The 17547-nt window shown below is 44.1% G+C and overlaps 1 protein-coding gene across 5 annotated transcripts in view; it reads right to left on the bottom strand.

Annotated features, from left to right (window-relative positions):
• Positions 1–17547, bottom strand: part of LOC308105350 (myosin phosphatase Rho interacting protein) — a 74493-nt gene that overhangs the window by 11333 nt on the left and 45613 nt on the right. For 2 of the 5 annotated variants that reach the window (XM_080456015.1, XM_080456014.1), the window contains exons 7-16: positions 16769–17333; positions 14421–14562; positions 12942–13058; positions 8821–8877; positions 8596–8664; positions 7675–7764; positions 5510–5619; positions 5274–5312; positions 1698–2502; positions 1052–1168 (exon numbers count right to left, since the gene is read on the bottom strand). In XM_080456015.1, coding sequence (XP_080312141.1) covers positions 1052–1168; positions 1698–2502; positions 5274–5312; positions 5510–5619; positions 7675–7764; positions 8596–8664; positions 8821–8877; positions 12942–13058; positions 14421–14562; positions 16769–17333 — 2111 coding nt within the window. Of the gene's footprint in view, positions 1–1051; positions 1169–1697; positions 2503–5273; positions 5313–5509; positions 5620–7674; positions 7765–8595; positions 8665–8820; positions 8878–10048; positions 10187–12941; positions 13059–14420; positions 14563–16768; positions 17334–17547 lie in introns of those variants that run through there. The other 3 variants (XM_080456017.1, XM_080456016.1, XM_080456018.1) reach the window with 3 other exon arrangements.

Below are 17547 nucleotides of genomic sequence, written 5' to 3'. Positions count from 1 at the left end.
TTGTTAAGATACTGAAAGTATTTTTTTTCTCCCCCAGCGTTCCACTGTGCTTTTTCAGGGGTTATGTGAAGGTGAAGAGGTTGAATAACAAAACAGGGTGGAACACAGAAAACTCAGAAGTGGGTAGGAGTAATATGGAAAAGTAGACAATGAAGGTGAACAGATGAAGGGTGCTCACATCAATACTGTACCATCACTTACTTAAAACATATAAACAGTTCTTGAGTCCCCAAATGAGAACCCCCCCCCCCAAATGGTGAATGTGATGTTACACAACGAAAAATACCGTTCCCTATACAGTGAGATTTCACTTTAGAAAGAAAACATGCGTGATGTAAAGTCATTAGAGAAACCATGCATCACCCACATACAGTACATGCACAAAACAAGCTCAAGAAGGGACAGACAACCATTGGTGACAGGAAAAAGCACAGCGCAAGGCTTCCTGGCCAAGTATCTTACCTTGAGCATACCAATCCAAACCAATTATTCCCCCACGAGATGTGAAACTCCACAAAAAAAAGTTAGTGAAAATTCATGCTACAGTAAGAACACCACATCCATGCATCCATCCATTTTTTAGAGATAAGCCCAACACCTGTTAGTAGAATTTAACCACTTCAGCCCTTTCTTATACGTAATCGTACAATGGTGTCACGTGGTGAAAACAGCTGATCTACAAGCTCAAGTGAGCTGTAGACCTGCTATTTCCCCCCAAATGAAAATGTTTGAAAATGACCAAATAAGGACACCAGGTTAAAGTGGTTAATATTAACAATAGCCACACACACAAATCTTATTTCACACAAATGTCCTATGCAGTAGGTATACCTAGTATTGAACTTATGTAATTATTTACAGTGTACTGTAGACAGTATAGGGCAAGTAGTCATGGTTTAAGTTTACTTCACACTCTTTTAACTACATCAGATGTTATATCAAATAAAAAAACGTTCATTGGTCAAAATACTACGTAATTAAGTGAATACAGTATATTTCTCTTTTTTTTCTCTTATTGAACAAATCCTCTCCTGCTTGATGAAAGAGGTACCTGTAGAACATAACCCTCTCTGGCACTTCGTTCTCTCCCTCGAGCATCTTGTAGTTGCTCCTGCAGACGGTTGTTCTGTTCCTGCAGTTGATCCAGCTCCTTCTGCTTCTGTCCCAACTGATCAGAATACAGCATGTAAAAAAAAAACACACACACACACACACACACACACACACACACACTTTCAGTTTTGTTGTACAGTACTGGAAAGTGAAGCACGGAAAGGTGATGGTAGCAAAAGAGCAGACACGGTGCAGCGTCTATATTCAAACAAGAAGTCACACATACATCTGCATGCATGTATACTAAATGACTGAGCCATTACGTAGCCATGAGAACAAGGACAACCTAGGTGTACATAGATGAGCCGCATGGAAATTTGCCTTACTTGAGACAAGCTGTCAAATGCAATCAGTCTCATCCTTCAACAACAGATAGACAATGGGCTAATAAATACCTTTAACGACAAAATTGCACCATATACATGAGATATATAGTTTGCGAATATAATACTGTATATAACGTCTCATGACAGAAAACATAGATATTACAAATGATTTTCAATCGCTTCACAGTTCAGTTTTTGACAAACCTAAAACTAAAATAACACCAAACAAACCTTTCCTGAGCCATCTAGGAAACCTACCTCTTTGTCTAGCAGGGCTGCTAGCTCGTGTGCAGGCAGTCTGTCAGAGTTGGGGGTTCCTGGACTTGAGGCGATGGGCACCTGCTTCTCCTCCCTTAGCGGAGTCGTCTCCACCTGATGCCAGCGCTGCTCAATCTCTACGTGGACATCTGAGCTTCTGTCAACCCTCTGCCCGCGGCTGTCTCCACTGGGCTCATGGCTTGGGTGGTCCACCTCCATCTTGCCTTGATCTTGGGGCTCAGGGATCCGTGAATGAACCGCGGTGTTTAACACACTAGTCATTGTGACTGTGACTGTGTTTGGTGTGTGAGCGACGCCGGGCGGGGTGTGCTGAAGGACGCGCTTCCTCTCCTCATGCCAGCGCGTTTGATCCTTTTCTGGCTCGCCCGGAGCTGCGGCGCGAGGCGGTGCGGGAGCCGAGGCAGACGAGGAGGTCTGGGGAGAAGAGGCGTTCGAGACAGGCGAGGAGGCTGGAGAAGAAGTGGAGGACGAGGAGGAAGAAGAGGTGGTTGTTGTAGTGGAGGACGCGGAACTGAGGTCCACGGTGTCCGCTCTGTCCATCTTGGGCTTCTCCTTCTGTCCCTCTTTGAACTCGGACCAGTCGTAGGTTTTGGAGCGGCCGTCTCGCCTGCGCTCGCGGACCCGACTTTTGCGCGGTTCAGAAGCAGGGACGGAGGCATTGCTCCCGGCTGGCTGTGCGGGGATGTCTACTCTGGGAGATTCAGGACTGGGGCTGGGCTCAGGCGAGGGCTGCAGACATGGCTCCAACACCACCTGACCTTTGGCCTTCTCCTCTGGGAGTGATCTGAAGGCAGCGAGAGTAAGAATTAGTAACGAAAAAATCTGAGTGCATGGATCGAAGACAGCTTAAATAATTGGCCAATGATAAAACAACATTTCCATGAGCTCAAGCTACTCACAATACCTTAGTGGTCAACAGGCATACATCAGCACATCCATTTTTAGCAGTGCGGCATCCCTGAAGTGCATTTTAATGCGCAATTATATGATATTTGCGCATCATATCAAAACATCAAAACCGTCATTAGTTCAGCCAAACCATGGTAATTGCACATCGAGCACAAAGCAGCTTCTGCCTTCCACTTAAGTCCCGTTATGCTTGGCTGTGTGTCAGTTCCGCTCACCGAAAAATGGCCGATCTTCAAGCTCACAAAGTGTCACAGTGTGACGTGTTGTGAGCTTGTAGATCGTCTATTTCCGGTGCGCGACACCAGCAAGCAACAAAGTATAAATCAAGCCTTAGTGTCCACAGATGTAACGTGAGACTTAAGCGGCCCGTTGGCTCTCCTGCAGTTGCCGGGGCTTTGGGTTCCGTGTCCATTCCCGTTTACACAGTAGTCATATGGGGGGGAATGTGTTTGCAGTAATCTGGACACTGCTTGGCACTTTTAGTGTTTTGCGGAGCTAAAAACGAAGCCTGACTGAACAATCTATTTCCATCGTGTTGTGTGGAGGTGGCAGAGTAAAAGGAGGGGCTAAGGAGGAGGGGGCACAACCCCAGAATAAGGACGAGGTATCTGTTGGGGCGTCTGTGAGGAAATGCCAAAAATATCACACATTCCCCCTGGAGGGAGCAGGCTCTGGCACGGCAAGGTGTGTGACTCATTGGTTTGTGCAGCACAAAGCTTAGGATACCTTTACTGCCTTACAAAGACAAAGAGCAGTAATTACCATAGCAGAGTAGTGAAAAGAACAGAAAATGACAATGGCCTCTTGCCCTGCTGCATATCCTGTGCAAGTAGTTGATAGCGTATCAATGTTTTAGTATTGAATGATCAAATTCTTGTTATACCCTGGTTATGACCTTTGACATTTAAAACACTAGTTACTGCTTGTTGTAGGGCAGGATATACATAAATATGATGATGAGTCTTGTTTAAGACAAGACACAACAATGTACCCTACGCACTGGCCTGGTGTTGTCTGGTTATCACAACAAAAAAAAAAGTGAGGTAAGATATGAATACTTCTGTTGCTGTGGAGCATAGAGCTGTAACAAAATACTTCCCCAGCTGTTACTCGCTACTCCCTTAGTGACAGCTGTGATTGTTCCCAAACCCGACATTTTACAATAACAATCATTATTAAAGGGATAGTTCACCCCCAAAATGACATTTTTTTCTATCCATTACTCATCCCATGGAGCCTTGAATTCATGGAGATTTCGTGTTTTTGTCGCATTCTGAAGCTAATAATTTGATGAAGAGTCTCCATTGTGTATCCTACCGGAGACTCCGCCGGTCACCAATTTTGAGTGTTCCATTTGAGAGATTCTGTCTATTCTTATTTGTCGAGACTTGTATTCTTCTGCTATATCCTCTGCGCTGCCATTGTAATCGTTATATGTATAAATTATAGACTGTTAACCCATTCAGTCCGAGAACGCATCTGTGTCACTTTAGATTTCTTTGGCTATTCAAAAATAGCAGATATACAAGCTCATAGCGCGGCACCAAGTGCCACGCTATGAACTTGTAGATCTGCATTTTTTTATAAAAATCGTGAAAATGTGTGCAAAACTCAAATCTTTGCTTCATGGGGGGGGCCCTGGAACAAAACATTTCGAGATGGGGGTCCGTGGCCAAACACATATCCTAACAGTATGTTGCTATAATATCAGTGGGTGCTCCAACTTTTCCATGTCAAGGTCCGCCAGAATTACATGTACAGTATTTGGCCGCGGACCCCCATCTCAAAATATGTTGTTCCAGGGACCCCCCAGAAGCACAGATCGGAGTTAAATATGTTCGCTTTAAAACATATATTCAAAGATTTGCACAAAGTTTCACGTTTTTTCAAAAATAGCAGATCTACAAGCTCGTAGATGAGCTTGTAGATCTGCTGAGTCGTACGTTACCGGTCTTATTGCCTGCCATGGACGAGTTAATTCGTCAAATTCTGCTATGGCTCACTCAGCCTGCCAACGACGAGTTCGGACGATTATTTTTTTGATTCTTTTCACAGAGAACCAGAGATAACGCGAGCCGAAGATTTACTGCTCCATTCACTTCCTGGTTAACTTACTACGGTACTTAAAAATGCTGCATCTCGGCTCCTGTGTAAAATGTCAATGAGGATGCGATGACCTCGTTGCCATTTGTGAAACCACACAGTGAAACCCTCAGTGATTAGCAACCATCAGGGGATCGATCATACTGGAGATAAATATGTTGTGACTACTTGAAAAATTAAGAAAATCTTAAAATCTCTCGCAGTGGGTGAGTTTTTTTATGTATACACTCTGGCAGTTAAAGAGTTAATGGATTAATGACCCCTGTTTACTGTTGGGGATCAATAATATTATCAATTAGTTTGGTAACAGTTTGGTGGCAGCTTGGTGGATGATCCTACAGTTGACGGATAGGGCAGCAGTGTGTGGGGCCGTCAAGTCTCTGCGGCTTGGCGGCTGACAGCAAGACATTACTCAACAATCACATGACACGGGCTGGGACGACAAACACGCCAGGGTAGACATTACTGAGCCATTACATCACTGTTTGGGAGGGGGGGGAGGAGGGTGGGTGTTTATATATTCAACACACAAGCAACTCCAACCTGGGCTTCAGAACGGACAGTTTCAGAGAGATGTTTTTCCTGGAATCGGTGTGGTTATACCGGGTTGAGGCAGGGAAGAGAGAAAAGTGGGAGAGAGAGAGCAGAGAGGAGGGTGAAGAAGAGAGAGATTAATGAGGAAAAAAAAGCAAAAAGAAACAGCTGACATGTTTTCCCAATGGTGAAGTTTCAATCTATAATCCACCCTCGGAGGCAGGGGAGGGGGGGGGGGGGCTTACCGGGTGACATCGGGGGCAATGGTGGGCCTCACATTCTTCATGATGGCCTGAATCCAGTTGCGACGGATTCCCGAGGTCATGGCCGACAGCGTCCACGAGCCCTCCTTGCTCTGTAGGCACACAGAGGGATGACACGACAGGGTGTCAAAAGCAGTCTGTTTTTGTACCTCTACGTTGTTCAGAGGTTTTGTGACTATGTACTCCACAACATATTACAAATCATGTTAACTGGTACAGTCATATTGGGTGATTATGGGAATAAATGACTACATCTTGGATTTGGACTGAGTGTGATTAAAACCAATTATGTATTTCAAGACCTCCGACAGTGACTTCATCAACAGTATTGAAGTTCACAGCTTTTCCATGAACAGTGAAATGAGGTTGTGCTTTCTGATGAATCACCAAGCGTTTATGCAGCTTTTTCTGTTACCCCACGTTTGCCTCCGTTGCCTATACTTGCTTGCAAGATGTCAGAATGTTTAAAATTCATGGCGAGGTTAACTGAGGGCAGCTACAGTATATGGATTTCACGAGCGGAGGTGTCTGGAAGCTTCTCCGGAACCAGAGGTGTCTGGAATCGTCTCTGGAACCACATGTACTACTGCTGCTGGCCTATATTTAATCCTGCAGGGATTCCCTGTCCTACCCAGTCTGCATCTGTCTTAATAAAAAAAGAAAAACAGGAACTGTGTCCCATTTAGTTTATGCAGATGACAATGTGTTTTGGTTCTGTGCTGATCCTAAATCTAACCCCTATCCAAGACTGGACGTAACAGGGAATAGTTATAAATACCAGAGTTATTAATTTCACGTCACTAAACCCACGTTGATCCCTTCTGCTCCTCTATTTTTGCCATACCCCAGAAACCATCCGGGGAAGCTACTTCAAGATCACTGTAAACAGCATTATGCACGTTAAAAGCAATGGTGACAAAATCATTTACATTCAAACCAATGGAAACAAAATAATCCTCATTCAAACCAATGTAAACTAAAATAATCCTCATTCAAACTACTGCTGCCCATAAGTAAAACCTCCATTGACACTGATTAGAGATGTACCATTGAAGTTACAAGCATGTATACTGTCTGTCTATACTAGGTCCAGAAAGCATCCGTCTTTTAGCAAAGGGATGAAAGGCTCTCCGATGCTACTGTATGAGGTGAGCATCCTTACACTGCGAACCCATAAATATTAGGACACCGGAGGAGTGCATAGCTGTCAGTGTGTAAAGCCTTAAAGCTCATACATATTTTGTTTTTCCAAAACAAGAGGGGCAGATCTAGCACGTGTGGATACAAGTGCACAGTTTCTTTTTTCAATGCGGAAGGTTAGGTCAACATGTTGCTTATGATGAAGTAGGAGTGTGGGTTCAGAGGGATACTCGAGGGTGGCAACTCCTGTGGCAGATTTAGACCCCATGATGTCATTCTCTCAGAGGGATGACAGGTCAAGTGACATCCTTCAAAGACAAAGAATTGTTTTTAAAAGAGAAATGGCTAAACCCGATACCCACAGTCGTACAGTATGTAGACAGTATGCTGTCTCCGGGCCGTTTATAGACTGGCAGGTCACGGCTACAGCGACGCAGTGATACCTACACGTTTTACCTTAACCACTTGAAGCACTTCAAAACCGCTATAACAGAGCACCCATCTGCAACTTGTAACTGGTCTCTGTAAAAAGTCTGCGCTTAACACCAGAAATGACACCCCCCGTTTACTGTAAATATGTTTCTCTTTTTTTTATTACTACTAAGTATATGTTTTGCATATTTTTGTATATTATCGTTTGTCTTTAAATGTCTCAATGAATAAAACAGAACCACAATGGAAATAAGCCCTCAGGGCTTTTTGTGTTCTCCTTTTGGCTCCATTTGTATAATCGTACCACTGTACCTTTTTTGCAAACTGTTAATTAAATAATCAATCAAACCCTATTATACTACGTTGACCGGGGTCCCCTAGGCCTCTATACTAAGTCTGCTCCTTTTTTCACTCTACATCAAATCACACCATATAGAAAATGAACAATCTACAAGTTTGCGACTCTTTTCGCGGAATGTTCTCCCCCCAGAATAGGTGGTTCGTGTGGTTAAGCGTCTTCACCGGTGATTGATGGTATGGGGATTATGTGGTGATATGCTGAAACCATCACTCACCAGGATCTGGAAGCCGTAGTACCTCTGGACGGGGAACTCTGTCACATCGTAACATGCCGACAGGTCGATCTCGCCATCCAAGTCTGCAGCCTGGCGGGGCACGGAATAGGAAAATGGGATTAACACAATTGAGGCCATAGTTAGGGGATCAGTTGGTTGAAGGAAGTTAACCCATTCAATTCGGGAACGCATCTCTGTCATTTTAGATTTATTTGGCTAGCAGATCTACAAGCTCATAGCGCGGCACCAAGTGCGGCACTATGAGCTTGTAGATGTGCTATTTTTGAAATATCTTGAACATTTGTGCAAATCTTTGAATATATATTGTTAAATATCTTTTAACACAAACCCCCTAATACCTGATCCACCTCACCTGGTCGAACTGGACTTGCTTGCTAATGCCCCCCCCTCCCCACCATGAATACAGTATGTGCACACAAACGCACACACAGGCGCCAGGATGAGCTGGACTCGGTATGCTAAATAGCTCCATGGACATGCATACATGCACACACACATGACATCATACAAAAACACATTCTGGGCGCTCCACAAGTGTGAAGAGGACATTGCTTTCTTCTAAAGACTCTTAAATTTAGAACTTTATCTTTTATAGAATTGAAGTACTTTGCTAGGTGTTTTAATTGTGATGTATATTTATGTATTGTCTTGTCTTGAATGTATGCATTGACCTGAGCAAAACAATTTCCCCTTGTGGATAATAAAGACATCTAATATACTGTAATCTAAAGTGAACATTTGTAACTCAAATCTTTGCTTCTGGGGGGTCCCTGGAACAAAATATTTTACAAATGATTGCTTTAAAAAAAAATAATGTTGCCACGAGCTTGTCTGCTATGTTTGAATAGCTAAAGAAATCTTAAAATGACAGATACGTTCCCGGTCTTTTAACAGACGTACCTCTTCAGCTATGCAGTCTTTGTAGTACCTCAGGCTCTGGTCTGTTAGAACGAACCAGTGTTTCTTCCACTGAGGAGAAGACAACGCTATTAGTTGGATTCTAGCAGTCCTCCAGTCAAATGACATCAAGAGGTTTACAGAGTTCAAATACAGGGAAACAACAAGTGAATTAATGGATAATTCTGATTTTTTTTTTTGTTTGCTTGTTCCAGTGAGATCAATTACCATGCCGTCTTCGTAAAGTTTGGCCATCCATCCTTTCTTGAAGTTAAGCAGATCAGGCTAGAGGGAAAACAAGTCAAGATGATGATCAATACCGATGAAAGTTGGCTTAATCACTTGTTAGCCTAAAGGACATATTCATATCTTCACGATGCTTCCAAAACCCCAAATTGAGATCAATAATGTCATTTTGTTTGTGAATATTTTGTTGTAAAACCAGCATTCCTCACTGGTTTAACTTTACACCTGGCTCTAGAATATATAAAAATATTTAAAAGAAAACCCTGTCTCTATCGTCGCTGTCTGCCCGACAGCGACAATAGAGACAGGGTTTTCTTTTCATAAATGATGCCCTATTTTATACTTTATCGTATGACAGTGTTGCAATTTTTTTTTTGTGAACTTGTAGATCTGCTTTTTTTTTATCTTGACATGCCCTAAATAGTGACGCCAGGTTTAAAGTGGTTAAGACTGTCTGTGGGTTTTATAAGCATTTAACCAATGAAAAGTATTGACAAGAGCACAGGTACTTTTTTCCCCATTAATTGAAAAGTAGCGATTTTGGACATAAGATGTGTAGGATTTTGCAGCACACATTTTAGCAAAATCAAATCAAATCTCAACAATATGCACTGGTCTCTCTCATAGCAACGAAATGCACTGGTCTCTCTCATAGCAACGAAACGCACTGCTATCTCTCATAGCAACGAAACGCACTGCTATCTCTCATAGCAACGGTATGCACTGGTCTGTCTCAGAGCAATGATATGCAGTAATACACTGGTCTCTCTCATAGCAACAACATGCACTGGTCTCTCTATAGCAACGAAATGCACTGGTCTCTCTCATAGCAACGAAATGCACAGGTCTCTCTCAGAGCAACGAAATGCACAGGTCTCTCTCAGAGCAATGAATTGCACTGGTCTCTCTCAGAGCAACAATATGCACTGGTCTCTCTCAGAGCAATGAAATGCACTGGTCTCTCAGAGCAATGAAATGCACTGGTCTCTCTCAGAGCAACAATATGCATTGGTCTCTCTCAGAGCAATGAAATGCACTGGTCTCTCTCATAGCACTGTGCAAGGAGACCAATTGCTCACTCTGACCAGAGAGACAGCAGGATCCTGTGAAACCTAAACTAACTGCTTCCCCCCACAGGCCAGTCAAACCAAGCTCAAACCTGTTTACAGCCATTTCAGACCCAAATAGGTTCTGTTGATTTCAGCAATACCTTGTTTTTGTTGAGCTTCGTCAGGTGAGCTGGTATGGTCTGGCAGAGAGTCATTCTGATGGCTGAGTGCCCTTTTCACACTCCACACACCCTTCACAGGCAGACAATCTGTCTCACGGCGTCAGCCTCTCATGTACATACACACTACTGTGGCTGTAACAGGTCCCCGACAAGCTATTTATATCAGGGGCGGTGGGTGGGTGGCGGTGTACATGCTCGTGCATGTGTGTATATCTGTTTCTGTGTGTGTGAGCAAGTGTGTCAGTTCTTGCATGTGTGTCTGTACTCTGTACATGTGCGCGTGCATGCGTGTGTGTGTGTGTGTGTGTGTGTGTGTGTGTGTGTGTGTGTGTGTGTGTGTGTGTGTGTGTGTGTGTGTGTGTGTGTGTGTGTGTGTGTGTGTGTGTGTGTGTGTGTGTGTGTGTGGGGGAATTGGAAGGGGGGTCAGCAGCTGCGCCTTTCGCCAGCTTGACCAACGCAACACACTGACAGACCAATGCTTACTGCACACACTGTGCCCTGGCCTGGACACCCCTCAGGTCACTTGCTTGGTTCTGTTTGAGTGGTACTGTATGGCTTCAAACATAGCGTCGTTTTTTTTGCTTGATCACGAATGCTAAGAATCCTATTTAGATAGTATATTCTTTAAGATCAGGGGTTCCCAACCACCGGTCCGCGGACCGGCAGACATGTACCACCGGTCCGCGAGGAGGCGGCCGGGAATTCCAAGTTTTCCCGGCCGTGAATCTATAACCTTGCGTCGACCGGATTTTCCAAAGAGCGGAGAAAAGTTGAGTCGGTCACATGAAGATACCAAGGATTCGTCAGTGATGTCACTGTGGTTTATAAACAGCTTCGTCCGTGCTACTTCCTGTTTCATAACACTGACATCACTGTTGAATCCTCGCTATCTTTATCTTTGCCTTTGTTTCAACGTGTGTTGACGCGCGACGTCTCTACAAGCTGTAGCCAATTTTGTCACGATCGCGCTAATGAAACACTAAACAGGATTATTATTTCATGTCAACATTCAAGTACAACCATCAGAAGATGTAACTCAGGTAAAGTGATGCGTCACTCTGCAAGTTTAACTTAAGTTTTCCACCTGTCCAAAGTTATCTCTGATACAGACATAACCTTCATGATCATCATCCTATTCTTGTTGATATAACACCATTTAGGTCAATGATATAACATTAGTGATATAATAATATATAAATAGCAGCCAGTGATGTGTCATTGACTGGCAGTCAACTCCTGTGTTTTGGTACGATTGATGCACGCGCCCCCACCCCCAACCACCACAACCATGCTGTAAATCTTATGAACTGTCAGCGGGTCCGGGGTAACAGAAAGGTTGGGAACCCCTGCTTTAGATAGACACTAGGTTTGATTTTTACCTAGATTCTTTGAGCAACACATTGTTTTCTTTGCACTCTACTTCTTTGAAGCACTACATTTGTTTTTCTGCTTATGTGACTATTTACCCTGTTGTTTGTTGACTAGGGTTCATGCCACTTAATCTGATTTCGCACTTATAAATCACTCTGTATATGAGTTTCTGCTAAATGCCTAAATTGTACTTGCAACCAAACGGGTATGTTACTGCACGCTACTGGTACTACATGCTTTTGCTCCATCGTCACATGGAGAGGAGAAAAACTTTTGATACACTGAGACATAACAATGGTTTTGATAACTTGTTGCTTTAGAGACTAGAGTTTTGTTACAACATATTTTGTAACTAAGGATTGTTTGCTCCTGAATGTTTATACACGATAAATGATTGAGCTACTACCTTAGCCAACAATTAAGGCCATTAAATGATGAATGCTACAAAGTTTGTGGAAACAAGTGGGAAGTTAAACTGACATGGCTGATTACAAGTGGGCGAAAGTAGTACAGTAATAGCGGGCCCCCCCCCCACATCCCCAAACTTTTCTTTTGAAGAAGTCCAAGTGGCCTTGCCCCTAAAATGATGCAATTCCAGGCCTGGTTGTTACCAAATACTACATACTATGACAGCATTTGTGCCTTTCAGCACAGACAAAAACTACCGTTACCTGAAATGAGTTTGACCTGCATGCCCTAGCAAAATCCAAAAACTACATCAACAGAACTTTGAATTCTTTGAATGTACAAGCTTGGTTAATTACTGAAACGTGCGGTCACTAACTGTGACTAAGTAGTGTATCATTGATGTTGTCATGGCTGTCAAATGTGATCGGCGTGGCACATGTATGCTCCGTGTACATGATGGCCATGTGATATGCGTTCTCAGGTGTGGAGTATGGACGGAGATTATTCCTGACAAGATGCTATAACCTTTGTGTGGAGAGAGATGGTTTTCATTTAAAAAAGCTGTTTTACAATGAAAACATCCTAGTGTGGATGTAGCCTTAGGGTCATAGTAGTTCACTTAATCTGTACGACTGACTTTGTTATGAATTTGGTAGAGTATAGTTTCTGACATTTTATCATTGTTTAAAAAAAAAAAATAAGATATTGCTATAACATGCTAGCCTCAACAGTCATTCTACCTAGTGAGCATCCTCTGCCACTTATCTACACCGATTATGATTACGTGCAAATAATGTTTATCCTGCAATTTAATTATCATTATCTGTGTTCCCAGTAATTAAGGAGCATCATTAAGCTGTTTACATATGTTGATGATGCAATAAAAGTACCACAGCACTCAGTTGGTGGTTAAATACATTCAGTACTTCCCCTTGGGCAGAGGTTTCCAAACTGCGGTTTGGAGACCCTCAGGCGTCCTCAAGGGAACTCCAAGGGTTCCAAGGCAATCATTCTTCAGATTTTGTATTGGTTACACATGCTTTATTCTAACAATAAAACAATAGGCGATAATCAAAAACATGAATACACTCACCGTCATGGAGGACTCGGTCTCTCTGCGGTCGAGGGACTTGGCTCTTCTGACGTTGGCAAGTATGTTGCTGGACACATCCGGCACTGAGCGTTCCTTCGCAGAGTCCAATGACATATCCTAAAAAAAGATCACAACACAAAAGTGTTATATGGTTGGATATCATGCATTTGATGTAACATATTAAACATTAAAAGCTAACAGTTCTGTTTTAAGAATCAGCAATAGGAACTTAATTGTCTCCGCCAGGCCGAAAGGCATGGCGAGAGAGTATGTTTTGCCCCCTGTCCGTCCGTCCGTGTGTGTTTGTGTCCGTCCTTCTGTCTGTTACCAGCTAATCTCCGCCACAGTTGGCCCGATCGCTGTGAAACTGCGCACACACACTCCCTGGATGCCACAGCAGAACCTCTGCCCAACATTTTTCAGATCAGCCTGTCATAGCGCCACCATGAGGCCAACTTTTGCAAAACTATTTTTTTGCTATTACTCCTACAGATTTTGTCCAAAAAACACGCGAATCGGTACACAGTATCTCTATAGCCATGTGATCAACACGGATCTGTCAGATTTTCCATATTCCATCATGACTGGCTAAAATTGGCTTCCAAAGTTTGCAGGATTGGTTCATTTTGAACAAAATGCCTCAAATCATGAACGCAGCATACTATTTCCGTGAAATTTTCCACAGAGATTCCCACTTGGCCCAGGAAGAAATGCCACTTGAACGTTCACATCAGCCTCATGGTGGCGCAATAACAAGCCGATTCACGTTTTTAGCTATAACTGCACCGATCTGTGTGAAACTTTGCACGCACATTCCCACTAGGCCAAGGAAGAAATGCCACCCTTTTCACATTGGCCTGTTATAGCGCCACCAGCAGGTCTAATTTAGCAAACCACATTTTTGGAACAAAATGCCTCACATCATAAATGCAGTGTCCGATTGTCGTGCAAGGCCTAAAAAGAAATTGCACCCTTTTCACATTGGCCTATTATAGCGCCACCAGGAGGCCACAATAATCTACCTGACCTGGCGGAGACTTGTGCTCCGAGGAGCACTTTTTCTAGTTTAAGTGTGTATTTCTCGTCAATACACCACTGCTTCCTGACTTTTGTTTTGATGTTATTCACTTAGATACAACTTATTTTTATTCAACTATTACATAATCAGGTAGACCGACTAGAATCAAGAATCTCTTTCTAGGGAGATCGGGCCAAATCCTGGCATCAAGACAAATATCAAAGAACCAAAGTAACATTATACAATAATGCAAAGTCTCTCAAGATAGACATGTTGGTTCCCATAGTATTTCAGAAACGCTGAAAATGAATAGAAGATAAAGCGTGTGTTCCCTGTTCTCAACTTTTGCAGGGCAGAATTACAGACTCTCAAAGATTTTGGAAGAGATAGTCTAGCTTGAGAGACTAATCACACACTAAAGTTACTATGTTTTTCCAAAAAAAAAACACTAACTAGCATACCTGTTTGCTAGCGAGGTAGCGTCTCTCGCTGCGGCCCTGTCTCTGGATGGACGTGGTCGTAGGCGGAGGCTCAGTGGAGGAGCTTGTGTCCATATGCTCCACAGGTTGACCGTCCTCAAATCGGCCTATTACTTGTGAACGCCTGAGAGACATCAACAAGAAGCTGCTTTTAGTTGGACATCCTAAAACAATAGTAGAGTACATATCTATATAAATGAGGTGACAAATTGCCTGATTAACGAACACTTAACTTAATTAACCACATGAACCCTAGCGTCCCTATTCCGGGCATGTGATAATAGGTGAACATTCAGCAAAAATAGCAGATCTACAAGCCTACAACACATCGCGTTGTGAGGTTGTAGAGCGGCTATTTTTAGGCAAAAGGATTTGGCGGAGCGGGCAAAAAGGAGGATACCAAGTACAGACCCCCGGGGGACCCAGTCAAAGAAGTAGGGTTCAAGTGGTTAAAGAAACATAACTTAGTATACTGTTAATTAATTTCTATAAAAATCACAGTTTACCAGCCATAGCATATCGGTTGTTCATAAGTACAAGCTGCACTGCATCCTATCCCCCCCCCTCCCAAAAGAAAGCCTACAACTCAGCCAGCATAAACTGAGATCAGAGAAAGACATGGAAGTAACTATGAGCCAAAATCTATATCTGCACCACAATTATTTCAATGTGAATGCTTAGAGTGTGCACACACTGTAGTGTACACACACACACACTGTACAACAACGTTAACAGCTATCACAACCGATTCTGGCACACAGTTCCTTTCACACATGGCAAAGTATAGACATAAACGGATGATCCCCAAGAGAAACAACACCCAGAGGTATGTGACGGTATGAAGGAACAGTGTGTTATGTAGAGAGAGAGATCAAACTTTAAATGAAGAAGAAGAAGAAGAAGAAGAAGAGGAGGAGGGAGGGTCACTGCTGGAGTGGAGAACAGAGGAGCAGATCCCAGTCGCTGCAGCAATGGTGGTTTCACCAGCATTAACTGACGACAGGGAACCCATTAGTGTTTGTGTGTTTGCGTGAGTGAAATGCAAAGTGTATCCATTAATCAGTTAGTGAGCGTGTGTGTGTGTGTGTGTGTGTGTGTATATCTAAACCAAATACCAGAGTCTGTGCGTGTGTGTGTGTGTGTGTGTGTGTGTGTCTGTTTGCGTGTGTGTGTGAGAGAGAGAGATTTGAGGGAGTGCACAGAGTAAATGACAGAAAGCAGGAGTCAGCCGTGACCAGCAGGGCACAGCAGTAGGACAGGGATGGAAGGGTTTGGAAGAGCAGAGGCTCCTGGAAAGCTCAGTTCAGAAGCTCCCTGCAAGAGATTAAGACAACAAAACCAAAAAATAGCAAAAGTAGCAAGAGGCAGAGACAAATAGAAAAAGAGCGCAAAAATAACACATGCACTTAAATCACTGTAACTCACTAAAAGCTAACCACTGGCAAACTAAGGCAGTTGAATAACATTTTTGAAGTCAAGAAATTGCGGTGCCTAAAAGATAATGGCCACACGGTGGTGCTAGAAGACAAAAATGCTGATTGTGGGGAATGATCCCAACCAAGTAGGAAATCATTGCACACCATAATTTTTTCATGGCACCAAATGTAGGGTTGTGCATGAAGTTAACAACCAGCTATACCCTTAATGTGTTTACAGAGGGTTTTCCACCGTCATTCGTAGGAGGAGGATCAGCATTTACGTTTCTGCACGACTGTGTGGTTTATGGCAGTTGGTTCTCAACGTGAGGTCCAGGGACCCCCAAGGGTCTTTGAGGGGGTTCCAGGGGGTCCCCCAGCTACATTGATTGATAGTTTGAAACCAAATTCCCCCTTACGGGTCTGTAACTCAAAGAGTGTACAAATGGACTCAAAGGTTCCATTCAATTCGTTCCATTGGTACACTCTCAAGAGTTAAATTAACTGAGGATTTTAACCCATTAAGAGAGGGAACGCATCTGTGTCATTTTAGATTTCTGTGGCTATTCAAAAATAGCAGATCTACAAGCTCATAGCGCGGCACTCGGTGCCGCACTATGAGCTTGTAGATCTGCTTTTTTTAAATTTTTATTTATCTTTTATATATTTTTTAAAAAACTGTTAGGATTTAGAAAACATTTTTTGAATCGGCCTCAGGCCTTAATGGGTCAACATTGGCGTCCCAGAGATAATTGTATCAAATGGTGGCCCGTGGCCTAAGGCATAACAAACCGGGGGTCCCTTGAGAATCACTGGTTTAGGGTCACAATAAGCTGATTTGAGAATGGGCCCAATGTGCAGCCTTTACAGCGTGTTGTGCACGGGGGTCCATCCGTCCATTGATTGACCTCTCACCTGCGTTCCTGCCCAAACAGGCGGGCCACCTCCTCCCGTCCGGGACTCCTGGTCCGCGCCCTCAGCTCCTGCCGCTTCTTCTCCGAGCGGAACGCCTCGCGGTAGCTCAGCCGGCGAGCCCGCGGCGCGTCTGACAGCACCGCGTACTCCCTGCCAGGTCGTCCCGCTCTGCTGCTTCCTGTTGTTCCCCCACCACCACCACCACCACCGCCGCCGCCTCCGCCAGCACGCCCATCCCAGCTGGGCGCGCTGCTGGGCTCGGAGTCCAGCGAGCTCTGGGAGGAGCTGATGGTGGAGTAGGTGGGGGACAGCAGGGAACCTGGGGAGGGGATGGGATCTGGGGAGGGGTAGCAAGGGGAGCCGTGGGGGTCCGACTCCGAGTTGTTGTACCTGTGGTTGGGGGCTCCTCCCGTGGTGGGGGAGGACAGCGACGAGGACAGGGGCAGGTGCTGGGGAGGCTGCGCGGCCGGCTGTGCGGAGGAGGGCTCCGCCGTCTTGTTCTTTTCCAGGGAGAAGTAGCCGCTCTCCACCCGCACCTTCCGCCCGGTGCTCACGGTGCCTCCATCTGGGAAAAGACAGAGGAATGCCAGGGTGGATGTGTGTTCCAATGAAGACATGACAGCTGGTCACACTGGAGGAGGCTGGCAGGGGGACAGAATGTTTCTACCACCCACTACACAGGGAAAAGTACTCAATTTCAATCAATCAATACTGCAATGTGTGCAAAAAGTCCCATTTCACAAGTTTTCAAATGTATACAGATCTTTTGAAAATGGCAT

Source organism: Gymnoscopelus braueri (genome assembly GCF_963280865.1).
Source record: "Gymnoscopelus braueri genome assembly, chromosome: 17".
Classification (NCBI taxonomy): Eukaryota; Metazoa; Chordata; class Actinopteri; order Myctophiformes; family Myctophidae; genus Gymnoscopelus; species Gymnoscopelus braueri.
This window is presented reverse-complemented; position numbering and strand designations above follow the sequence as displayed.